The sequence below is a fragment of the Prunus mume genome, linkage group LG4 (genome assembly GCF_029339155.1).
Source record: "Prunus mume cultivar Tortuosa linkage group LG4, ASM2933915v1, whole genome shotgun sequence".
NCBI lineage: Eukaryota > Viridiplantae > Streptophyta > Magnoliopsida > Rosales > Rosaceae > Prunus > Prunus mume.
In genome coordinates, this window is record NC_142701.1 from 22,061,830 (window position 1) to 22,088,471 (window position 26,642).

The 26,642-nt window shown below is 37.5% G+C and overlaps 1 protein-coding gene and 2 pseudogenes across 1 annotated transcript; 1 reads left to right on the forward strand and 2 right to left on the reverse strand.

Moving 5' to 3' along the window:
• The first annotated feature begins 1,475 nt into the window (after positions 1-1,475).
• On the forward strand, positions 1,476-8,845 carry LOC103329481 (G-type lectin S-receptor-like serine/threonine-protein kinase B120; annotated as a pseudogene).
• A 263-nt stretch (positions 8,846-9,108) lies between these two features.
• Positions 9,109-12,540, reverse strand: LOC103329480 (G-type lectin S-receptor-like serine/threonine-protein kinase At4g03230). The gene is made up of 8 exons (XM_089051335.1): positions 12,401-12,540; positions 11,627-12,091; positions 10,899-11,048; positions 10,606-10,796; positions 10,257-10,466; positions 9,915-10,152; positions 9,616-9,766; positions 9,109-9,520 (listed from the first exon to the last, which is right to left on the reverse strand). Exons 5-8 carry the CDS (start codon positions 10,288-10,290, stop codon positions 9,221-9,223), a joined length of 723 nt encoding a protein of 240 aa, XP_088907461.1. The 5' UTR covers positions 10,291-10,466; positions 10,606-10,796; positions 10,899-11,048; positions 11,627-12,091; positions 12,401-12,540; the 3' UTR covers positions 9,109-9,220.
• On the reverse strand, positions 10,390-13,060 carry LOC148918182 (G-type lectin S-receptor-like serine/threonine-protein kinase At4g03230; annotated as a pseudogene).
• Positions 13,061-26,642: the final 13,582 nt, after the last annotated feature.

The following is a 26,642-nucleotide window of genomic DNA, read 5'->3' on the forward strand; positions in this document are numbered from 1 at the left end:
TTGTGTGCATAAATAATTTTTCACACGCTAGTCTCTCATACAATACTTACTCTACCAACGTTATCCACAACATTAATCGTCTAGAACATGATCCTTGTCTCATTTGAATGCCATCAATCTCCAGGAATTGTAGTATAGGAATTAGTTTTTAAATCGCAGTACGTATATCCAAGTGCATGAACAGCCCAAATGAATCTATGTCTCCTTCATGACTTTTGGGTTCCCATATTTGTCTTTGACGGACCATGAAGAAACAGAAATTGCTGCAAATGTGTCTGGACTGTTTGAGTATATAAACGCAGAGTCCTCTTATGTGGGTCTATTGTATTGGTCTATAATTGCGGTTTTTGTCGAAGGTCTATGTGTTAGTTTTTGTTTTTGATTTGTTCTTTTATTGTAATAGTCCAAAATGACTTGAATCGGACTCTCATGTTAGTCCATAACATATGTGGTATTCTTTCCTCTTCTGGAGTTTGTTACATGAGGCTGTCCTAGGAAAGTTTTAACAAAGCCACTGTATTATGTCGTTCTTTGTACATCTTTGATTCTATGAATGAATTCTATTTCTAAAAAAAATATTACGTGCAGAATCCACCCAACATACATATATGATATATATATTAGTAAATTTGGCTTACACCCTTCAAATTCAATTTGCTGTACCTAAAACCCTTCACTTTTTGTTCCTATAAATAATACCCAATTTGTATAAGTAAAAACCCATGACTAGGATCCAACTCAGCAAGTTACCTAATTAAGTATAAAATTTGATTTATTGTACTTTTCAGATTCCAAAAATACCCTCAATTAAGCCATTATTGCATTTTGTATATTAATGTAGGAATCAATATGAAAACAGTTTTTAATTGGATTGTATATAATGACAGATGTTGAATTTGGAAAGATCTCCAAATGGTTGTAATGGATGTAGGAATTAATTTTGAAACATTTAAAAAAAATTTAACAATAAATTCAAATTTAGGTAATCGGTTTGTTTAATAAAATGTTTATGTTATTTTCTTTTTATGAATTATACATGACTAATAATCCACTTTATAATTGTTTATGAATAAAACTGTAAATACTAAATATGTTGAAAAAATAATGTACCTATTACTTGTTTGTTTTATGAAAAACATAAATTACCTAGTATGAAAAGTGTACATAATTATCTATTCCAAATAATGTACCTATACACATTTACAGTTATATTGTAAAATAATTTACCTATGGGTAAATAATGTACCTATATTTTATTTAAATTATTGTGTACCTATTTTTAATTATGAAAAATATACGCAATTACAAAGTAACTGACTTTTTTTTTTGGTAAATAATATACCTATATTTTATATGTATATATTTATATTATATTTCATAGGTACATTATTGGATATGTAATTTACAGATTTTTTTTTTTTTTTTTGTTGTAATTTTAGGGGGCGAGATGTGAGAGGGAATGACAACTAAAAGAAATGGGGTGGTTGATATGCTATTAATAGGGAGTATATTAATTACAATTATGGTAGTTAATGAAATGCTTGAAATAAATTATAAATAAAATATGAAGTTTGGTGGCAATGATGTAAAAACATAGAAATACTACAACCTCTTAGAGCATCTCCAACCGATGTGTCAAACGTACCACATAGATGTTTAACAGCTAGAAATAACATCTCACATCATTCCAACCGATATGTCAAAACTGATGTGGAATGAAGGCTAGAGGTTGAGATGTTATTTTTGACATCTCAAAAGCAAGATGTCAAATGAATATTTTATTATTTTTTAAAGACAGCTGACTATTACTTTCATTTATTCTTTTTCTTTTTATTTTTTTATTCTTTATCTTAAATGATTTGACTGTTACAATAATTATTTATTTGACATATCGGGTGGAGTGTAAAAGTATGTAAATGTCAAATTGCCATATCAGCCATCAAATTTAAATTTGATGTTTGGTATTTGACATCTCCCTTGGAGATGCTCTTATATCCTACTAGTCATCTAAATTTGAAATTGGGTTTTACACATAGATTTATAGAGTGATGGGTATATGTTTAGGAAATAGAAAATGTAGGGATCTATATTGGACAAGCTATATATATATATATATTATTGATGAAAGTTGACGGTGGGCTCAGCTTATCTTGTCCCAATAAATTATGAGACAGCCCACATTTACCATTCTTCCCTCACCATGTGTTAGTAAATTTTTTGAACTGCATCTAGCTTTCTGTGAAATTACTGAAAATGATAAAGATTATTAAATAATAGAAAATTTATATCTATTTTCGTATGGTTTTTCCGTTTTAACACTTCTTGTTTAATTGTCTATCTACAGACTACAGCCTCCTTCAAATGAGAAATTGCAAGGTGGACAGAAAACTGCATAATCTCGATTGGACCAGTTCTCTCCTCACATGAAAATATACAATCGGGTCAGAACCTGACCAACCCGTCGATAAATAGTGTGGGTGGTGTTTATTAGGACAAAAATCAAAATTCATTGCAAAACTTAGTTTTAATGAGGGAGATGAAAATAATAATAATAATAATCTTTTCTCCAAGGACTATGTACCTTATATTTTACGGATAACAATTTTCTGTGTTGATACATTTTAGACATAGTGGTTATTACAATACATAATCCAACGGTACCCTAGGTGAATCATGACTTTTGTTATCTATTATGTGACTCTTATTCGGTTTGGTTGGGTTTAGATTAGGCCTCAAACTAGCAACATAGTTGTCAAATCATGACTTTTGTTAACTATTATGTGACTCTTATTCGCTTTTATGCACAACTGGATCGTTGGAGCTTTTCTTCCTGAAATCTACCCTTTGTTCTATGGTGGCGGGACTTCGATCCATGGTGGTATGGTAGTCATGATTTAAGTTTGTGGTTTAATTTAGATTTTTGCTTGTTTTTGGGCTGTGTGGGTTTGGATACGAATTATGCGGATTTTGGTGATTTGAGTTGTTTAGTTGTTTATGAGGATTTTGTTTCATGTAGTTTTCCTCTTTCAGGTTATTGGCTTAGCAGTCATGTTGAGATGAATTCGTGTTTCGTACACCTCTTTGATGTATTGCTAAAGTTTTCTAATGGATATCATTATTTGATAAATAAATATAATAAACTAGCAGTATACCCGAATCATATCAAATTAATTGCGGTTTGGTTTGGTTCAATTCAAAATTATACCTTTTAATATAAAACATGAATCAAACCACTTGATTTGATTTGATTTGATTTGATTTGATTTAGCCGGTTTAATCAATTACGGTTTGGTTTAGTCTAGTTCAAGACTAAACTTTTTTTGAGTTTTTCTATTTAAACCTCATACTTTTATTTGTTACCCCAATGCTTAAATCATTAAGCTCTTAAATTTTATTTTTGTATAAAAGGACAAAAAAGATCATCCAACTTAATTCTTAGTACATCTGTACACACACCCTACCACTCTTCATATTAAGTTTTAGAAACATACAAACACCTTTAGACCCTATTGTCAGATTACTCTTCTCTTTCAATGCAAGAAACCTACACTCTCATCTTCTCTTTGCAAACCCTAAATAAGATATGCAAATAGTGGTTTGTGGGTCGTCAATTGAGGTATATAATGTGAGATTATTTCTTGATTTGGGACTCCTTCCAAAATGATTGAGAATGCTATGATCAAAGACTTTTATTCGGTCCTGATCGTATGAGTTATAGGTAAATATTGCTCGAGGGCAGTAGTTCTCCAAGTCTTGGTCGCAGACTCGCAGGTCTCACATTTCATGCAGGAACCTACACCCCAACTCCTACACGATCAGCTACTTTGAATTTCTCCACATTCTTCCTAGCTTTGGTCACGACACTAACAATTTCATGCCTGGAAACTCAATTGAAAATCTTCAACACACATGAATACTCACAGGAATAATAAAATGATTGTTTCTGCCAGGTGCTGCAAAATGCAGAGAGATACAACAACCAATTCCCACACATGAAAGCAATTTTTGATAAGATATTTGATCATATGCAGAGGTAAACAAAATCAAAATCATTTTGAAATGCAAATAATAATAAAAAAAACACTAATATGCATGTTAAGTTTTTGTGGGGTGTGGGGTGGGTGTGAGGTTGATGAGTTTTTTATTTTTTATTTTTTTGCCGGTTGTGTATTTAGGGGTATTTTGGGAAGATGGTAGGGTTTTCTTAAAAATTGTGAAAATTTGAATTACAAGTTGAGGTGAACTTAGAATATGAGGTCAACAAAGAGAAGTGAGAGTTTAAATAGAAAAAATACTTGTCAAGTTTAGGCACCAGCGTGGCATGTGCTTAACGAAGAAAACGTGGCATGTCAGTGAGTTGATGGGGTATAAATAAATGAACACGTTATGTCTTAGGCAATGTCGAGTTTGAGCCTTGAGGTACAAACTTTGTCATTCTGTGCTGTTTGAGCCTCTGCCAGTCGTCTCCTTGTTTCTTCCTTTGTCTCTCAGAATGGGGAGGCTCACTGCTTGTGTCCTGACATTACTAGTGTTCTCTCCTAAGCTGCCATTTTCCTTTTGTACCAGCAAACACAACTTATTAGTACCAGGCAAATCAATCAGTGCAAACGAGACCTTGATTTCTCCCATTGGAAACTTTGCACTGGGCTTCTTCAGTCCTGAAAATTGTACCAAATACTTCCTTGGCATTTGGTACAATACAATCCCAAACCCACCAATTGTGTGGGTTGCCAACAGAGAAACCCCACTTGATTCTCCAGGTGTCTTTCTGCTGGGCAGTGATGGAAATCTGGTGGTGTTGGATGGGAAGACAAGAAAAGCACTCATCTGGTCTTCAAATGCATCCCTCCCTGCTTCTGCAACGAATGTCACAATTGGGTTGCTAATGGACACTGGAAACCTTGTCCTAGGATTTGGAAAAGATCAAACAAAAGACCCTTTGTGGCAGAGCTTTGATCATCCCTCAGACACACTGTTGCCCGGCATGATGATTAGCCTTAACAAGAGGACTGACCAGCAGAGGCACCTTACATCCTGGGCAGCAGTTGACGATCCGAAACCCGGTAAGTTCTCCCTCGGCATTGATCTTCAAGTGCCTGCCCAGGTTGTTGTCCGGAAGGTAAACTTTGGTCCCTATTGGAGAAGTGCTGTCTACAATTTGACAGGCCATGAGTCCAAATCAATAGCCTTTAAAAATCCCAGTGCAACCTTCTTGGTCCTCTCTTTCAATGTTGAGTTTGATGATCATTCGAATGAGGTTTATTTTACTTATCGCGTCTCGGATAGCTCAGTGAAATTGAGGTCTGTGTTGAACCCAAATGGGCTGTTTGTCCTGCTGCTGTGGCAGGATGACAGTAAAACATGGAGTGAGCTGGGGTATTGGACTGGTGAATGTGTTAGGGCAAAGGCATTGACATGTGGTAGAAACAGAGAAGGGTTTTCCAAGGTTGGGTTTTTAAAACTACCAGATCATGGTGTTGTGTTAGAGAATAAAAAGAGTAGGAGTGAGTGTGAATCTGAGTGTCTTCACAACTGCTCTTGCAAAGCGTATGCTTGTGCAAATGTGGCACAGGGAAGTCCTATGAGGTGCATAACATGGTATGGTAGCTTGGTGGATTCTGTACAGAATCAAACACTTCCTATTCGTGTTTGTGAGGATGGCTCCAAGGATTTTCAAGGCATGTCGATTAATTTTGTTTCTTTTTTCATTATTAAACAAGCAAAATCAATTCTTTTGGCTAGAAAGTTTCCATAATTACTAACTTGGAGCCTTTTCATTCTTTTCTTTGCAGGTGGTAAGGGTCATGCTAAAAATTTCTTCAAGAAGCGGTGGGCTGTAATTGCAATTGCAATTGTCTCAGCAACAACAGGATTGCTTGCAGCAATTTTTGGATATCTTTTATGGAAGAGAATTTCTAGAAATGAAGATAATGGTAGTGCTGGAAGTGGAAAGGATGGTACAGAACTACCACTTTCGGGTTTAAAGAGTATACTAGCTGCAACAAACAACTTCTCTGAAGCTAATAAACTTGGAGAGGGAGGATTTGGCCCCGTTTATAAGGTGAAACTTCCTTAATTACATTGTTCTTCATAAATATGACATTAAATTTGTCTACTTCTCTTTAAAAAATTTCCATTAATATCTTTCTCTGCGGGAGATTTTGCCTGAAAATGAAGAAGTAGCCATAAAAAGGTTGTCGAAGAAGTCAGGGCAAGGACATGAGGAGTTCATGAATGAGTTGAAGCTTATAGCCAAGCTCCAACATACCAATCTTGTTAGGCTCTTGGGTTGCTGCAATGAAGAGGAGGAAATGATACTGATTTATGAATACATGCCCAATCGAAGTTTGGACAAACTTGTGTTTGGTATATACATGTTCATCACCTTTGACATATTCTTTGATGTTGTTGATTTCCTGGACATCAAATTTGATTAGCTAATTTTTGCAACATCTTTTTAATGTATTGTTTATTCAGATCCATATGAAAAGATAAAATTGGATTGGGGTAAACGGTTTCGAATCATAGAAGGCATTGCTCAAGGAGTACTTTATATCCACAAGTATTCCAGATTGAGAATCCTTCACAGGGACCTAAAAGCAAGTAATATACTGTTGGATGGAGAAATGAACCCAAAAATTTCAGATTTTGGAATGGCAAGGATTTTTGGGATGAACCAAACTGAAGCAAATACCGACAGGGTTGTTGGGACATAGTAAGTAGACATATATAGCACATGTTTTTGCATTATTCATGTACTAAACCTGATGATGCAAAATGTTAGTCTTTAATTGTTGTTGCTTACTTTGTCTACCATTATAATTCATGTGCAGCGGCTACATGTCACCTGAGTTGTAATAACCCAAACCCAAAATTAATATTTAATTATTAATTTATTTGAGAAAAAGACTAAAATACCCCTAGAATATTTTATTAGTTAAAAGTTGACTTTTTGACCGGAAAGGAATTTGAGGATTCTAGTTGTACTGTTGCGTAGAGCGCGACAAAACGAGTCCGTAGACATGTAGTGGACTCAAAACGGAGTTGTAACAAAGGAGTTACGAGCAAAAGAAGTTCAGTGGCATAACCGTAAATATCTCGAACTTCAAATTTTATAAACCCAGATTTTTCTGGGTTTCGCAGGAGAACGAGCCGACTTTCTGAGCTGATTCCTCTCAGCTCCGACCCCCGATTCAGGCAATACCAGTGCCAAATGAACCACGAAACTTCCCTCTTCCAACCCCAGCCCTTCGCCGCCATGATCCGCCGCCATAGTCGCCGGAAACAGCCACGAAACAGGCGGCGCTGGACAGTTTTTGACAGAACTTCCAAGCGTTCGTTCTCCGTCGTCCGGCCACCAAATCGGACGAGTGAGGTATGGTTTTCTAGCTATTTTTCATGCTCTAGCTGCTGGTTAGGTAGGATTTCAGAAATTTCTAGCGTAAATAGCTCGATTTACGGTTTTCGAGTCACTGTTCCGGCCATTTTCGGCCACTTTTTGGGGTTGGTCCAAGAACAAAAGTGGTTCCAAATAGGGTGTTTTACCTAGGATAGGAGTCTTGAACCGAGATGTTGAGATTTTCCGGCGAGGCGTTATCGCTTAGGCACCACGACCTGCCAGCGCGTGTGGCGGCGCGTGGGCAGCAGGGTGGGGACCACAGTTAGTTCTAGAGTGATCCCCTAGTCCTCACGAGCGCATAGGATTTCGCGGATCTTATTTCGGATAACGTTTGAACCCCGAACGGATCTCGCCTAGTATGCGATTTCCGGGTTCTATATGTTTGAACCGTTGGATCGTAGTCAACTTCAGGTATGTTGATCTAGGTTTTTCCAGGATCGTATAGTATTTGACAGATCGTAAAACGGAGTCCCGGATACTCCGAAAACGTCAACCCTAGAGTATGTTTTACTGATAATTGAACCGATTACAGGTCGTAGGCGGTGAAAGAACTACGTGTGGCTTGATCCTCGTAAAGGGCACGAGGCAGCCTACGCTACGGCGCAGCCACGAGATAGGCCCGTAGTTTGTGTTATCGCTCAGAGCATTTTTGTCATTTACGACCCACTGCACTAGGTGTCGGCTGAGACAGATTCGACCCGGATTCCAAAGTGGAATTTGGGTCAGGTCGTTTCATGAGTATGCACTCTTGGGTAATTTTTCTGAGAAATTGGATGTGTTCAGCTTTGGAGTGTTGATTTTGGAGATTGTACGTGGAAAGAGGAATTCTTCTTTTCATCGTTTTGATCCTATGCTAACGCTTACTGGTTGGGTAAGTATATATAAACTAGAAATTATTCTAGCTAGTATGTATATGTCGTCCTTCTTTTTTTAATCCTTTCAAGTTTGCAATTAAAGTGAATGGTCCTAATGAAATCTTAATTAGGCATGGGAATTTTGGAAAGAAGGCAGAGGAATGGAGGTGTTTGATGAATCAGTAAGGGAAGCATGTGACACTCATGAAGCTCAAAGGTGTATCCATGTAGGGCTTTTGTGTGTTCAAGAAGCTCCAGCCGATCGGCCAACAATGTCTTCTGTTATTAGTATGCTGCAGGGCAACGAAGCTGCATCACTTCCACCCTCCAAAGAACCTGCTTTTTCATCAGCTCATAGGAATTCCATTGCTATCGGCTTCTCCTCAAACATCTCCCATTTTTTCCAACAATTATGTAATCACCATTAGTTCGGAAGTAGGCAGATAGACTTCCTTTTGTTCAGCACATATATAATTATTGTAGAATAACTAGCATGCAGCAGATTGACAAGCGCAAGCCAACAAAAACATGTTCGAGCTCTTATAGCAGTGGATTATGTTAGGTGAAAATAGCCTTCTAAGGTTTTAGTCAATTTCGTGCAATTTAATTTTTTTTTTTTTTGTTTTTTTTGTTTTAATAATTATTCTTGAAGCCAAGGTTTTGGTTATAAGTATTTACTTTATTAAACCCTGGTGTTAGATTACATTTTTTTGATCATTTAAATATTAGGTGCATTATTATGAAATATGCTACTCATATTGTGTGACCAGGTAGCATTGCAAGTCAAATCTTTGTGACCGACATTATATAGTTGAGAGGGCTTTTACAATTACCACGTTTGGCCGCGCAGACTCATCACAAAGAAAAAGTTACAGTTTCAGTATGAAGGAAAATATGAGACATGAAAAGTTAAAAGTTTACTTGAGGAGGACAAAGGGGACTAATTACAGCCTCAACAATGCTTTAATTATCTACCTTCTTCTAGACTTGTAGTTATTTCGGCAATTGTTTCTGGCTTAGTAGAAGGAGAAGCTCTGCTGGAATTGTTCCTTAAGAGAAAGGCTGGTTGTTTAGGAGTTGGAGAGATTGCAATTTCACTGTCAAGCATGGTAAGAACATTTGACATGGCGGGACGGTCAACAGGGTCTTCTTGCACGCATAAGAGCCCAACATTGACACAGTTAATAAATTGACTTTTGTTGCAACTTTCATCCAAAGTCTTGTCCATTAGTTCCAAAGCTTTGTTTTCTGTCCACAGTTTCCATGCCTGAGAAAATGTTGAAATTTCAATATGGTTAACGTATAAAAATGGGGTTATAAAATGAAGGGTATGTATACGAAAGATTCAACCACCACACTTACATAACTTATGAGGCTGAAAGTTTGTTGGGATTGATAAAATCCTGTGTTCTTTTTTCCACTGATTATCTCAAGAAGAACCACACCGAAGCCATACACATCTGATTTCACTGAGAAAGTTCCATCTAATGCATACTCCGGAGACATGTAACCACTGCATCACAAATTATAATAACAGTTTGTAAAATATGCAGGCACCAAAGCACTTCCCTCTAAAATGGTCAAGGAATTAAAATTTCAAATTTGTGCTACAATGTATGAAATATCCACCCTGAAATTTAAACCGTCCACACGAAACTTACTAAGTTCCAATTACTGTGTTTGTACTCGACTCAGTTTCTTTGCCTCCAACAATCCTCGCCAAGCCGAAGTCAGATATTTTGGGGTTCATCTCGTCATCTAAGAGAATGTTGCTGGTTTTCAAATCTCTGTGAATGATCCTCAATCGGGAATCTTGATGAAGATAAAGAAGTCCTCGAGCGATTCCCAAAATGATGTTGAAGCGCATCTCCCAATTGAGAACCATGCTTTTTGTATGATCTGCCAAAGTTTCCATTTTCCATTAGAGAAAGGAGCTCTGGTAATCAAGAAACCATATATCATGCAGTAAAAAAAAAATACTGAAATGAGGACTAGGAACAAACCAAATATATAGAAGTCTAGACTTTGGTTAGGCATGTACTCATAGAGTAAAAAATTTCTTCTCCTTTGATGCAAAATCCTTTCAGCCTAACAAGGTTTCGGTGTTGAAGTTTGGCAATCAGCACCACCTCATTCTTAAATTCCTGTAAGCCTTGTCTTGAAGCCCTTGATAACCTCTTTACCGCAAGTTCTTGATCTCCAAGAAACTTGCCCTGGCAACAAAATTCCCTTTCACATCAATTTACAACTAACCAGAACACATCAACACAATGAAAAACAATTTTCTAGGGACAAAGTGTTGCTCAGGTGGTTCAGTTGCAATGATTTGGCAAACAAGTATTCCTGAATTACCTTGTAAACAGGTCCATAGCCCCCTTGTCCAAGTTTGTTTGCATTTGAGAAATTATCTGTAGCATCCAGTATGCTTTGCAAATCGAAAAAGGGTACATCTATATCTCTCTCATCTTCCTCTGTGAACTCAGTTGTGTCCATCAACTCTTGAACTCGTCTTTCACTATCAAGTTGTGCTCGATTTATTTTATCTAATACATGGAATTGAATAATTTTATTTTCATGCTGTCATTCAATAGGACCAATTCTGCAGATGTTCAGTACAGAGTGCATATAGCAAAGCAGTTACGTACCTCGTCTCTTGGTTGTCTTCCTTCTCCATATATAAACAAAAACAATGCAGGCCAGAAAAATCACAATTGTAAGGACTGCCACAACTATCAGTATCAGAGAAAATGACATTTTTCTTCTAGATTGCTCTTTTGACTCTGGAAAATTACCTTCTACAAGAAAGCAAGGGGATACATGTGAGTTTTCATCATACAATAAGCTTATTGAGTTAACAATGTAAAATGGCAAATTCCAGCGATAGTAAGTCAAATAACTAATTGGATTTATAAGTCCAATTCTAGTTGGTTTTATTATTTTCCAATTATAATTTCTACTCAATCTAAAAAAAGATAATTGATTACTATATGAATTCCCATAACATAACGATATTCCAAAAAGAATTTTGGAAATCATAGGAAAGACCTTATGAATTTATGGGATTTTGCTTCCTTATATTTTCCCTTGTAAGCAAGCAGGATTCATCATCAGCCTCAGTTTTGTCTCAGTAGAGTGATGAATCCAACAATGCACTTACAACAGGCTAAGGGGGTTGAACATCACAGTTGATTACAATAAGGAGAAATATTGAATAAGTTGTTCAGCTAAAAATAATCTCAATGAACTAATCCTTCTTAGCAATACCATTATCTCAACATCGCAGCAGACTAGTCTTGACTCTAAAAAAATATTGATTTGCAGCAAGAGGCGCACATGCATCAGCAAACTTTTATGCCTAACATGACTTTCTCACCTCGAGTACAATTTAAGCCATTCCACTGAAAATTGGAATTGCAAAGGCATTTTTTCTTTCCATCTCTTGCTGGAGTGCAAGTTGAATGTGGCCAATCCCTACAGTCTGCAGATGTTGTACAGCTTGGTTCCTTCAGTGGCTCCCAACCCAACCCTACTGCATTAAGGTTGGCATTGCACCAATTGATCACCTTAAATGGCAGTGACAGGTTGAGCTGCTGACTTTTGGATGTGTTCCTAGGATCACAATTATCCACATCTTTTTCTCGGATCACAAATCTTCGTGTACTTGGGCTGATGCTAATAACTCTAAACGAGGTTTTATTCTGTCCCACGAACCTAACCAGGCCTGTGCTGGTGTTGCAGTTGAAACGGAAGTACATGGGGTCACCGCAATCCGATCCAGTGCTGAGGGGATAAGGAATGACGGTTGTGCCACAAGGCTTGCAGTCTCTTACGGTTGATTCTGCACAAGATGTAATTTTTTGACTATCATAACGAACTAAAAAATTAGCATTAACCTCATGCTTCTGCAATCATGCTCACATGTAAAAGCTTAACATAGAATGCTTCTAGTATATAACAGACTGCTTAGTTGTGTATGTGTGTAGAGTTTGTTACTGTTACGCACGTATGACATCCCTCATCCTAACTGAGGTGCTTTAAACTCTCACTCTCTTACATCTTTTTTCAACTGTAGAAGTAGTTTGGTGAAACAAACCAACAACTGCATATATTCCATCATAATCCAAAATTAAACAGAGAAATGCAATACCTAAGGCAACTCGAACAGAGAGGTCATGGCCGCAATGTCCATACTCTTATTCGAGATTATTTAGATCCCTCAACCATATCCAGCACAAGGAAGTAGCAGTATAATCCCTTCTGGCGCTGTTTACACCTGCAACATATGAGAAAGCCTGGCACTGGCAGTTATTTAAGCACTCGTTCCTGCATCCTGTTTCATTGTCAACATTGATGCGTGTGTCTGGTTTTCCCACATTCATCATCTTCAATCTCAAGAAAGTGTCCTTGCTACATATTGTCTACTCCCTTTCACATCCACCTGAAAAGTTTCCCGTTTCCCATTGCTCTGCAAACTGGGGTTTAAAACCTGGCAAACATTTGCACACCAACGGCCAATTATTACTGTTACAGCTGCCAAAGTTCCCACAAGCATTAAACACACTGCATCGATCTCTTGGCTCCGGCGACCAAATTAAATTCCACTGATTCATTTGTTCAACCCAGACTAGAAACTGTATCTTTCCATTAAAATTCATCACCATTCTTTGATATATGATTTTCAATATTGTTACATGTTTAAAATTATAATAATTATATCCTCGACCTATAGGTATGGCAGGACTCTAGCTGAAATTTGATAACCGATCAACTATATAAGAAGGCATTTCAGTTGAGGTGGAAAACTCACCTGGCTTTCTACAAAACTCACCTGGCTTTCCACTTGTCCAATCAGGAATTAATCTTCTTGAAATAACAAAATGATTGTCTCCTTCTTGATCTAGCTTGAAGGTGAATCTCCCAATCCCTGGGTCATCTTGGTCTCTCCATGAAGTCAGTTCTATGTTTGTATCCATCACCATCCCAGGAATGAATGTATCAGTTGCGTTTTGAAAGCTCTGCCACAAATCATCATCACCATCCCTAAACAACACCAGATTCCCAGAATCCATAAGCCTCACCACCAAATTTGAAGACTTGGGTGTTTGAAGCTCTGTTGACCGATAAGACTCATCAGTAAAACTATCAACACTTGGAGGTTGTTAAGAAGGTCAATGATTTCCTAATGTTCACAGGATGGATTAGGAAACAAATATGTAATTAAGTGCTGTAGAATATTTCTTTTCCTATTGTAATTTAGATTCATAGAATAGCTTAGCATCATTATAGGAAATCTCTTGTATAAAGTTACACCCTCTAACTCAATGAAAATCATTCAGGCAAATATCTTTCTTCCCTATTTTACATGGTATCAGAGCAGGAAGACAAACCCTAGCTCTCTCTTTTTTTGCCGTCTCAATTTTACTTTTCTCTGCCATTGCTCCTCATCATGGAGCGCGAGCAATTTCTCTCTGATCTACAGTTTCAACAGATATTATCTATTATAAACAATAAAGGGGCAAATCAATCCTCCAATCCTAAGGCCAATGCTGTTGGTACTTCTTCAAGTTTGTCACAAGCACCGTTGCGCCTCCGTCGATTAATCCTCGATAGTGGTGCAACCGATCATATTACTTCTTCTCCAAATTTGCTTGTCAACAGTCGTCAGAACACTATTTTACCGCCAGTTATTATGCCCAGTGGAGAACAGGCTCCAATCACATCTACTAGAACTTTACCTTTGAACTCTGTTATTTCTTTGAAAAATGTGCTTGGTGTGCCATCTTTCAAGGTGGATTTGATGTCTGTGAGTCAAGTTACAAGAAGTCTCAATTGTTCTGTAACCTTTTTTCCCTCTTGGTGTATTTTGCAGGACTTGACGACGAAGATGACGATTGGTTTGGGTAAACAACGAGACGGACTTTATTACTTGGTCGCATTAGCGTCAACAACATCGAGCCCTAAATTCATATCCTCCGCTGCCATTGCTAGCCATCCATCTTGTTCTCATGTCACCTCTTCCACTGACTTGTGGCACCGCTGATTAGGGCATCTATCTTCCTCTAGATTATATTTTATGGCAAAAAACTTGCTCAATTTTCCTTTCAAATCCAATAATGCTTGTGATGTTTGTGCACTTGCAAAACAATGTCGACTTCCTTTTTCTGCTAGTTCAATTTCGTCTGTTAGACCATTTGAGTTAATTCATTGTGATATTTGGGGCCCCTACAAAATTCCTTCTTTTTCTGGTGCTAAATATTTTTTGACAATTGTGGATGATTATTCTCGTTTCACATGGGTATTCTTTATGCAGCACAAAAGTGAAACATAACATTTACTTACAAACTTTTTCTCCTTTGTCAAAACTCAATTTGGTGCATCCATTGCTAATATTCGAGTTGATAATTGGGGGGAATTCTCTTCTATGAAAGATTTTTTTCAACAAAATGGCACCACTTACCAACACTCTTGTGTCTATACACCCCAACAAAATGGGGTTGTAGAGCGCAAACATCGTCATATCCTTGAGTCAGCCCGCGCCCTTCGCTTTCAAGCCCATCTCCCTTTGCTTTTTGGGCAGAATGTGTTCTCACCACTGTACATTTGATTAATCGTTTGCCCACACCACTTCTTTCCCAACAAACTCCTTTTGAACGCCTTTATGGCAAGACCCTTCCTTGACAGACTCGCTGAATTTCCCCTGAAACCGGGGTGGATTCCGTCTTGGTGCCGACATCACACCGATGCCGGGCCCACTTACTAAAAACCCAAGACATCCTACCAAAATTTTGGCAGAGTCTCCCCTGTAAAATGCTCAAACCCAACAATATTCAACCTGCATAATTTACATAATATAAATCTCATCTGCCAGCATGCTTTTCACATACAACAAACCAACATAAAGTGGCCTCCGGCCTCAAGTAACAACCTAACATGGGCGATAACATGAGCATTTAACAAAATTGTTTACAACAAACAGTTGAGTAGAAGGAATTTACACAGACCCTATCTACTGATGAAATGTTTGGAGCTCGCAACCTGCTCAAACGCCTCCACAAAAAGTCACGCGCAAACAGAAATATGTGAGTGGACAAAAATAAAGTTTACATTTTAAATCAACATAATAACCCCACCACGTAAAAATAATGCTCTAGCATGCAGTTTCACAATTCAGAAACCAAATACTCAAAACACATTATCCCAAAGTCCAATACATCTCCCCATCTCAAATCCACAACTAATTTCCCAAATATATGCAACTCTCATCAACCCGTAAACACTTTATATATATATATATATATATATAAAACTATAAATATATAATATAATATATACTTCTCTCCATACTAATGTACCGGGGAAACAATCCAACCGGGGGATTGTTAGCTGGTACGCAGGATTTCCGAACACTAACCCGCGTCCAGGGATGAGTAGTCCAACCGGGGGACGGAACTCCATAGCTCACACGCCGGCACGCCAACGACACGTGTAGCTCACAAATCTCATAACAAGTCCTCACGCATTAAGCATAAGCGGATCATCACCCCACCCACTGCCAACGACGTGTGTGATGATACTTAAGCAATATACATACTCTTCCCATACGCCGGCACTGCCAACGACACGTATGGAAAGTGTCTCACACACCGGCACTGCCAACGACATGTGTGAGACCCACAATCTCATGGCCTTCCCACTCCACCGGCACTGCCAATGACGTGTGTGGGAAGCCTAGTAACTAGGGAATGGTACTCACTTAACATACTCGTACATCTCACAACCATCCCTCAAACTCATATCTTTCCACAATCTCACCACACCAACCTCTCATACTCTATACATAGACAATATAGATAGTCATCCCAAAATCCATATCAACATATTCATCATACTCAAATATATATATATCCATACTCAAAATATATTGCTAATACGTATAAGAATATTCAAATCCATCAACCCAATAATTATTAAATCAAAATCACCATTTAAAATATATGCACAAGTCTTTTATCAATAAAACCATGCATATGCTTAAAACAAAGTCCATTCACAAATAATCCCAAGGGCCGGCCCGAGAGGGTCTGCTGCGAATGGTCGACCGAAGTACCTATTTCGAGATACGAACTCTTGATTAATATAACGCACTTCAAAACGGAAATTCACAAAAGGAAATACTTAAATCCCCAAGTTCCCGGTGTGTGTACGTCCAAAGGAATATCCTAAGGTCCGGTTACAGGTTTGGGAATCGCTTTCAATCGTACGGTTATCTCGATTCCCCAAACTTCAAATTATTGAATCGGAATATCTGGAGCTCCGATTCACGATCCGCGAATTCCTATAGGTTTCTAAGAGTACCTAGATCGACATACTTCAGTTTGGAAACAATCCAACGGTCAGAACTTATCGAACCTGGATAACTCACAATATGCGAAATCCGTTCGATAGTCAAACGACATCCAAATTGAGATCCGCAAAATCCTACGCACTCGTGGCAACCTAAGGATCTCATCAAGATAAAAAACAACTTCACCCGCCTTGCCCACGCTCCGGCAGCGCTTGAGTGTGTAGAGAAATTTCCGGCGACGGAAAATCTCCAAATCACAAGCCACCCTTCCAATCCTAGATATTACTCGACGAATGGAGCAACTTTTTCAACTACGGCAACGTCCAATTCGGACGGCAAGTGGCCGAAATTTCATATTGAAAACCGGCCAAAACCTAACTTCCAAAATCGTGAATCTAAACTGCAAATCGATCAATTCCTATGCAATAGCCAGCTAGAACTCAGAAAATGGATGAGAAACCTCACCTTACCCGTCGGAAATGGTGGCTGGAGGAGAGAGATCGAGCGGCTGGAAGTTCCATCAATTCCGCAACGTTTCGCATTTTTCGAATATCGAAGGTTCAGGAACTGTGCTGGCTGGGAAGAGAGAGGAGAAGGTGGCGGTTCAATGGGACCCTTCTCGTCGGACGGGGTGGTCGGAAGTGGTGGCGTGGTGGTTTCTGTTCGGTGAACGATGTGAGGGGGAAATCGCAGAGGGAGGAGAAGGACGCGGGAGAGAGAGAGAGTGAGGTAAAAATAAAAAAAAAATCTGATTTTTACCAAACTCTTCAAAATATTTACGGTTCCGCCATCGAGCTTGTTTTGATCGCCAAAACTTCATTAAATCTCCGATTCAAGCCTACCACCTGTCTACGGTTTCGTCTCAGTACCACCTACGCAACCACACCACTCGTGGTCCCAAAATCTTCCCGGATAAGAAAATGACCAAAATTACCTTTAACCCAAGAGTAAATTAATATTTTCTCTTAATTAAATTAAAAATATGAAATAATTGGAGTCAGGGTGTTACATTCCTATTCCCATGTTAAGGTTTTTGGGTGTCTTGCCTATGCTACTAATGTGCATGTCCCTCATAAATTCGCTCCTAGAGCCAAACGTTGTGTTTTCCTTGGTTACCCGGTCAGTCAAAAAGCCTACAAGCTCTATGACCTTACCACTCATAAATTTTTCACTAGTCGTGACATTGTTTTTCATGAAACTATTTTTCCCTATGAGTCCCTTCCATCCATTCCAACACCTCCAGCCCCCGTCCTTCCTCATTTTGTGTCTGACCCTCCTATTTTCGACTCATTCCCCACATCTCATTTTGTGTCTTTACCTTCTTTGATCGCAAAAACTCATGTTCTAGTTGAATTGACAACTGGCTTCTCTCTGTTAGCAACCCAAACAACTGTCCTTGGACTCATATTGTGATACCAAATGCCAACATATCTTCTAGCAAGGCCAGAGCTTTGTGTTGATGAAGGTGTAAAAAATCCTAGTTCAAATTCTCCTCCAGCTGAAAGAAGAGTTTGCCGTCTGTAATTGGAGTGTCATATGTGAGTGTGTCCCTAGCAAAACAAAACGGGTGCGCAGAGCATAACAAGAGTAACAATGTAAACCATGTAATGGTGCAATTTGTTCTCGTCATCCTTCTTCTTCTTCTGCAGACTATCATGAAAGTTTACTGGTTCAAAAATGGCATCGTGATTTATTCCATGTGCATCAAGCTACATCAAGCTACAAGTAGCAACTTGCAAGTTGCAATTGTGTATTTCTTTCTTTGACTCTTTCTCACACCTATTTTTATTTTTTTGTCTGCGACTCTGTTTCATTTCATTTTCATAGTTGCTCGTTTTGGTTAACATTAATAAGTTAATGTATTGCAGTTTACCTTATTTAAGTGAAAAAAACAAAGGGAGTTACTCTCTAAACAAAGGGTAAAAGGGTATCCAAGGTATACAATGCGCTAGGCTCTAGCGAGGACGTTTGTTTGCTATCAATTGGTGCGAACTTCTATCTACACCGTTGGATAAGATATAAGATATGACGGTTGAGATTATAAGTTGGGTCCAATTAGGTTTCACGTAGAAACGGGTTTTAAAAAACACATCTACCTGGATCATCTTCCTCTCTTTCCACTAGGGCTCGTCAATAGGTCGGGCCGGGCTAACAGGCTTGGGCGGGCGGGCTTTAAAGAAAGAGAGAAAATATCGAGCCGGGCGGGTTTTAGAAAATTCAAAGCTCAAGCCCGACCCATAGGTCGGGCTTGAGAAAGCCCATTGGCGGACCGGGTCGAACGCCTACTTCATTCGAAAAAATCATAAACTTAATCATAAGGGCATTTTAGTCTAAATTTGAGATTAAACTCACTTAATTCCAATATTTTCACATTAAACCAAATTCATAAAATACTCCACACAACAATAAGATTTTCCACAAAAATAATAAAACAAAGTATTATTTTTGAGGTTATTACATAATTAGACCATAATACGTTTTAAGAAATAATTTTAAAAATTAATAAGTATCAAAAAGATATTTTTTTTAAAGGATGGTATAAATAAATATGTAAATGTTTGGTGATGTGTTCAAGAAAAACATGATTATATTTGGTGGTACGATTATGTTTCATGTTATGATTATATTATATTTAGTGATATGATATATTGTTCATCTTATTTATATATATATATTGTATTAATAATTGACACAAATTAATGTGCTAATCATCCAATTATAAACTAGGAATGAGTAAAGAAAAATAAATGAAATGAAACAAATTATATATGTGATTTAAGTGATATAATCCTAATCTTAAACTCTTATTTATACATAATTATATATGTATGGCGGGCCTAACGGGGCCGGGCTTTGTAAGGGCCTCTGGCTGGGCTTTCTTGAGGCTTAATCGGACCGGGCTTCAGGACACCCAAGCCCAAGCCTAGCCCAAGGAGGGACGGGCCATCTCAAAGCCCATAATAGGTCGACGGGCTTTTTCCAATGGGCGGGCAGGCCCATCACCCCATGAGCCGCGGGCCAAATGATAAGGCCTACTTTCCACCACCTCTCTTTGACATCCAAGCTGCCACCACCCACCCTCTTCCCCAAGACACTGATCATCCCGCCGCATTACCCACCCCTCTTCCTTATCTCCCACTTTCTTTCTCTTTTCCCTTCTTTCTTGACATCTCAAGCGTGGCGGACTGCCCAGCGCAAGGAGGTGCACCAGCACCTCCCGCGATAAAAGTTCATTAGGCGGTGGAGTTGCACCTCCGCTTTCGAAAAGAGATGTAAGCAACGTGTTCAACGAAATGCCCAAACCACTGGTCAGGGTGTCGGCATCTATGCTGTACTAAAGGCGCTTTTTTTTTTTGTTTGTTGTAACATCCTGCCAAAACGACTTTTGGACCGGGCTTTAAAATAGGCACTATTGTTTTTTTGTGTTTTTTTAAAACCAAGCCAAAACGACGCTCTTTTGGACGTGGTTTTTTATAAAAAAGGTAAAAAATAAGGAACTACTAACTGCTATCATCGCCATTCTATTGGGCTTTCGAATTTGTATTATTCCTTAGTTAATTGGGTTTCCAATTTCTATAATTCTTTACTTAATTGGGTTTTAAGTGGGAGTTATCTTTATTCAACTGGGTTTTGGGAATTTCTTATTTAATTGAGATTGAAATTCTCTTTATAAATGACCAATTTAACACTACCCAATTTCATCAAAGTGTGTGTGCATTGTCAAACAAAGTAGGGGAAAAAATTCAGATATGCTCATATTATTCTTCTTCTCCAATATTGAGGTATTTATACAAGTACAAAGATGTGTTAACCCTAAATAAAATAGGAAATAAATCCAAATTATAATAGAAAATAAATCTCAATTATAATAGGAAATATATCTCAATTATAATATGACTAAATAAATGGTAAGTAACTAAAATCATAACATAGCAAGGAACTAAAATCCTAACTAAGTAAGGACTCGCCAACATGCATCACAAGAATCCTACGTTTTTTTTTTCTTATTTTTAAGTACGCCAATCCAAAGTAAGTCAAATGCATTTTTTTTTTCTTAAGCAAACGCCAATTTTGTTTATTCTTTTTTTAATAAATTTTTTTTTTCTTATTTAGCTCTCTCTGTATTAGTAAGTGTAGGGGTTTTTGTTCCATGACGAATGGGCTGGGCTCTTGTGGAGAAGGCAACGAGCGAAAATCCCCCAAATGCCCTGAGTTCGAAAAACAAGCTCCCAAGAGAGTTTTTAGAAAATCTAATGAGATTTTAAAAGAACACTCTCAGGATCACTTCACTAATACCCAAATAAGCATGAGGATTTCATTAATGGCTTAGCTTGAGGAGCATGTGGCATGGGAGCTAAGCTTTCACAAGTTTAGCAATTTGAGAGAGAGAAAACAGCGTGGGTTTCTTACGGAGGAAATATCAGTGCGAGCCCTATCCTAAGAAGAAGAAAGATGAACAGAAGAGAGGTTTGGGTGGCTTGAGAAAATTCCAGATTTGCTTGACAAAGCTTGGTCAAGGTCTGGATCGTTGAGTTGTGGATGTATTTTCTGGGTAGCAAAAAGTCTCCTTTTATAGGCGTTAGGAGCTCCAATTTCGTCTGGTTTTCTTCTTCCTTTTCCTTGGCAGCTCCTACCTAGCTCTATTTTGATGAATTTCCCCACCCAAGGAGCATGGGTAAGGAACCCTTTATGGTTCCAATGGTTTGACGCAGCTGGGCTTTCCCATAGAGGGGAAGGCGCCACCATTTCCTTATGTTTTCTCCAAGGCAGAGCTTACAGAGGAAAAGGGGAGAGATGGAGCCTTTTGTCCGATGGACACTTCCCTCACCCCCATGGATTTCCTCTGGTCTTGCCATGGCTCCATTGTTTGGAATTCAAACGGGAATAGGACTTGACGCCAGATTTTTGTAAGTTGCTTTGGGTTTGGGCTTGTACATATGGTATTGGGTCCTCTGCTTTTGGCTTTCGCTGCTCTAACGTTAAGTGAGCTTTCGTCAGTCTGCTGGAAAGGCTTTCTTTAATTCTATTGATGTGGGTCAAATATTTTGTGGGTTCTTTGGTGTCTTCCCTAGAGCATGGGTCAATTTTTCTCTCTCTCATGCTAACCCATATGCTTGGGTTCTAGGACGCTGCTTGAGTTCAAAGTCCCCAAGTGGCTTTGAAACCTACGTTCCTTGAACCCTCAATGGGCCCCGTGATTGCTTGTCACCTTCCAGCCACAACCTTCTCAGTAAGCCCGGTTGATTTCGTGTTGGGCCCACAAGCTCGTGACGAGCTTGGTATTAGAATGCGCATAATTTCTATGCTCGTGCTTGGGGTTTTATTATGCCATGATAGGCTAGAGTCGGGCCAAGTAGCACCGAATGGGCATGTGAGCGTGATTTAGTAATATCGGTATGTCCTTGGACTTCTTCCTGCACGTGCTTGTTTGGCATGATTCGTGGCTTGTAGCTAGTGTTGGCGGCTCTTATAAATTTCCTTTTACCCCGATTGAGCTTATTTTGCATCCAATTACCCCATATTGGGCTAAGGATTAATTTGGGCTTAGCCCCTTGGATTTTTGGGCCTCAACAGTAAGATCAGTAGCAAACTCAAGGAGGAAGAGGCTACTTGACATGCTATTCAAGGTATAATTAATTTTTATTTATTTATTTAATTGATAATTTGATATTGATTTGTTTATTTAATTGATAAATTATAGTCAATTAGTCATACGTATAGATATAAAACCCTTATTTTGTTTTAATTGTACAATTATGGAACGGTATTTTAAGAGAAAGAATTTATTATGAATAACATTGGTATTGTTTAAATTATAAGGATGTTTAGTTGCCTTTTGCCTTTTTTTTTTTTTTATAGCTCTTAGCTTTTGAAAATTACACCTCTGTTGGAAAATTCCCTGGGTCCGCTTTGATCCCAAGTTCATGTTTTTTTTTTTGGTTTGCCAGATTAATTTTATATAAAGATATTTAGTCATATACCCATTCATTTATTTCAATATTTTGCTCACTGTTAAATATTGTATTTATTATTATTCTCAAATGATTTATATCTTATTAATTATTATCTTTTATTCAACAGGACAATGTAGAAAGTTGTTGGATGCTCACCTCGAAGGCGGTAATGCAACATCAATTGTATTTTGCTACAATATGTTTTTGAATTTCAAAGTTTTGATATATTTGCGGATTGCTTATATGTTTAGGATGATGAGGATTGTTTATGTTTTAACTATTTAGAATAATTTTAATTGAACGCTTAAAATTTTAGTACAATATGGTGTCGTATGATTTTTTTTATTATTATTACCCATTAAACACAGTTATTAGAAAACTATTTCTAGAAAATATTATAATCCAAATTTATTTTTATTAATTTTTTTAATAAAATATTTACATTTTTCGACCACATTTCCTTCTCATGAATGCATATTTCCAACAAACACTTTATCATCGGAAATAGTTTCCGACAACATTCCCCATGACATAATTGGGTTGAAACAATTATATTTCCGACCACTTGTTCGTCTAAAATATTTTCCGACATGATTAATCTATTTGCGACAAACGAATATATGTGGTTGGAAATATATATTTCCGACGTAACTTGCCCATCGGAAATATTTTGTTATACTCTTTTCCGACGAGCTATTATATATTTTCCACAAACTCTTTTGGTCGGTAATGATAATTGCGACGAAATCTAGCCCTCACAAATAATATATCATTGTCGGAAAAAATATTTCTAACAACACTCATTGATTGAAAATATGAATTCACAAAAACAAGAAATCACAATAAAAGAACTTCTTCCGACAATCAAATAAGTAATTACGACCACATATGCGATTAGGAAATAAATATGTAGGTCGTTTAAAATCCATTTCAGGATAGAAATTTAAGCAATAGCCTACTGATGGGCTTTGGAAATACATTATTTCCGGCAGGAATGGTCGGATGAAGTATTTACAACCCGACCTTTAGCGGCGACCAGCGGGACTTGTGCCGTCGAAAAAGGATATTTGCGATGGCAAAATGCCCTCACAAAAGGGCTTCTATTTTGTAGTGATATACATAATTATAAAGTATTACTTACATAACGTGATAATGTACTAACTGAAGGATTAAAATCAAAATCTAATTTAACTCCATGGTTTAAATAAAATAAAATAAAAATTATTCTCTAGGAATCTCAACCTTATTTTGTAAAGAAAAGGAGTGGTTCAAAGCATGATTAATTTCTCTTACCTGTGGTGTTTATATGAAACCTGTTCAACACCTCATCTTGGTTGCAGAATGTGAATAGTAGTAGTTTATTTCCCCACAAAATTATAAAAATAAAGAAAATAACATTATGGAAAATAGCTAAATTTTGAAATATTAAAGACTTTTAACTTTTTTTTAACCATTCGTAACATGCAAATATTTCTCTTTGATTAGAAAAGTAGCGTATATCTCTAAATCATAACCGTTAATAGCCTTTAATGTGTTAAAATAAGGCTTAGATTTGGTCTTTAGCCCCTATTAAACAGAGATTGGTTTTCCAAATTTCAAAGGAAAAAATACTTGCAAGTACTTATGCAAACGTAGGGGAAAGTACGCACAAAACTGTCAACTGTACGTATCAACTGTCAGTTCTGTTGGCCCAAGCGTGAAATATTATGTGGCAAACGAGGGCAGTCATACGCGGCGACTTACACACGTATACACCAACGTGTAAAGTATATAGCTGTGTCAACTGTCAAGAATATTTTTGTGCCAACGTGTGAGACGTATAAATGTGCCAACTTATCATTGAATTGAAAGTGTAAAGTGTCATATGTGCCAGCCAACTGTACATCATTAAACTGATGCAGTAGATCCTGGGTACTATATTATGTTCCCCAACCTCTAAATGAGTTCTATATTTGGCAGCTGTGCATCATAGAATGTATGCAATGATAACGAGGATGATAACTTTAAAATGAAAAATAGCATCAATGTTTCCATGAATCCAATGCATGAAATACAAGAAAGAAACTTCTGTGACATCGATTCCATAATATCGGCTGAAACTTTGAATTTTAAGCTAAGCTTCCATTTTACTTTTAGTCGCTAATGAATGAACATGAGGATGAATCTGGACCCCTACTTCCTTGCTAAGTCTACCTCCCTCTCTCTCTTACGTATTAAATAGAAGTTGAGACGTTTCACATGAGAAACTACGTCACATGTACCGTCTAGTTAAAACATAAAATATAATATTTATTTTTGTTGAATTATGCCTCGCTTGTAATTCTTGAGTTGTAGTTTAAGTGGCTTTAAAAGTTGAAATTCTTTTGGGAATAGAACAGTCGATCCCATCATATTATTGTGCTTTTCATTTTAAAGTATAAATATTAACGCATGAATAAAACTTGAAAAAGAAAAAGAAAAGCAATAAACTCTCTCCTCCGGAGTTGGGTTGGGGATCTCCTGTCATTTTCTCTATATTCTTGGTTTTCGAACTAGTTTTCTTTCTATCATTTGAGAAAATGCGTGATAAGAAGAAAAAACAAGATAAATTTATTAGACCTGGTCCATTGCTGGAAACAATACTCTATTAAATTTGCTCTCATAGATAGGACCATAGAGCATGGTTATTTTGTCACATCGTAAGGAAAACAAGAAAAAGAAAGAAATGTGGTACAATAATGCATGGTTGGCAACTTGATCCTGGGTCCTCCCATTTAAGAAACATATCGCTTCTTCTCTTTTAATTTTCACATGTATCCTGAATTTTAATTTAACTCACTTTTTAAGTCTTGAATTCTTTTCGTGTATTTTTTTCAATAGAAGCGAAATTTTACTTTAATTTAATCTAAATTATGGGGAGAGAGATTGAACTCTAATGCAATTAGAACATCCGCTCTAGTCAACCAGCTAATCTTGCCTTTTGTGTGGAGATAACGATTATTCACAAAATAACTGATTATGTGTTAGGACACATGAATGCATTTTCAATAGTATTTTAATTAGCTCAATTATAAATATTAATAAATTATTAAAGCTTGTGAAAGAAACAAAACAAAAAATATTATCTCACCCGGCGCTACTCGTTTCACTATTTGCGCGACGAAATATTAGCGACGAAGAACAACTCGTCAGCGCCAAGCCATCTTTCTTGCTGACGAAATAAATATTGTCGCGCAATCCTGAAAATTGCACCGCAAACTTTTTAGTCGCGCCAAAATGTATATCTGCGACAAAACAATTTTCGTCAGCGCGAGCGAGTTAAAAAAGCGGGGAAATTTTAGCGCGAAACATTTGCGCGGCGAAGTATCGTCGTGAAAGCAACAATCTGTGGCGAACACATTCTCCGTCGGCATAAATAAGGCGATCCCTGATTTAGTAGCGCGGAAGAGCGTTCGTTCGTGGCGAAGAGCTGAAGATATTTTATTTTTGGCGCCAAAAATGGCCTGGTGGGATATTTTTTTGCGCGATGTACTTATTTTTAAATCGCGTAAAGTTCAGCGTTCTGCGACGAATATCTTGTTTTATGCGAATTTTGTTTTTAGCGACAATGTTTGCGCGACGAAGTTTCTGCGACGAGAAAGTACCAGACGTCGCGCAAAGTTAGATGTCGCGGGTGTTTGCGCGCGAAAATATGGGTTCTGTGACGAATAATTTGGTTTTTGCGGCGGAGTTTGTGCGGTGAATAAGTATGTTGGTCGGCAAAGGTCTTCTTCTTCATATTAAATTCTGCCATTGCGGAAGCAGAATGCAAAAACAAAGCGATGCACTTCCTCTGCCTCTCTCAACCTCTCTGTGCTTTGTGGGATTTCAATACATTGATTGGGTAAGTATTTTTCGTCATTAGTTTAAAAGTATTAATTTAAGTTCGTACTAAGGTTTTTTAATTTGTTTTCGTTAGGGATATTCGAATTAGCGATTGGTGGAGAACGATTGAGAATGTATTTTATTTGTTTTATATATGTTTAAAATGTTCTTGTGAAGTTATATTTATATTATGTTGTGCGTAACGTAGTACAATCTGTTGTGATGTACGAAGTTAATTGAAATTAACT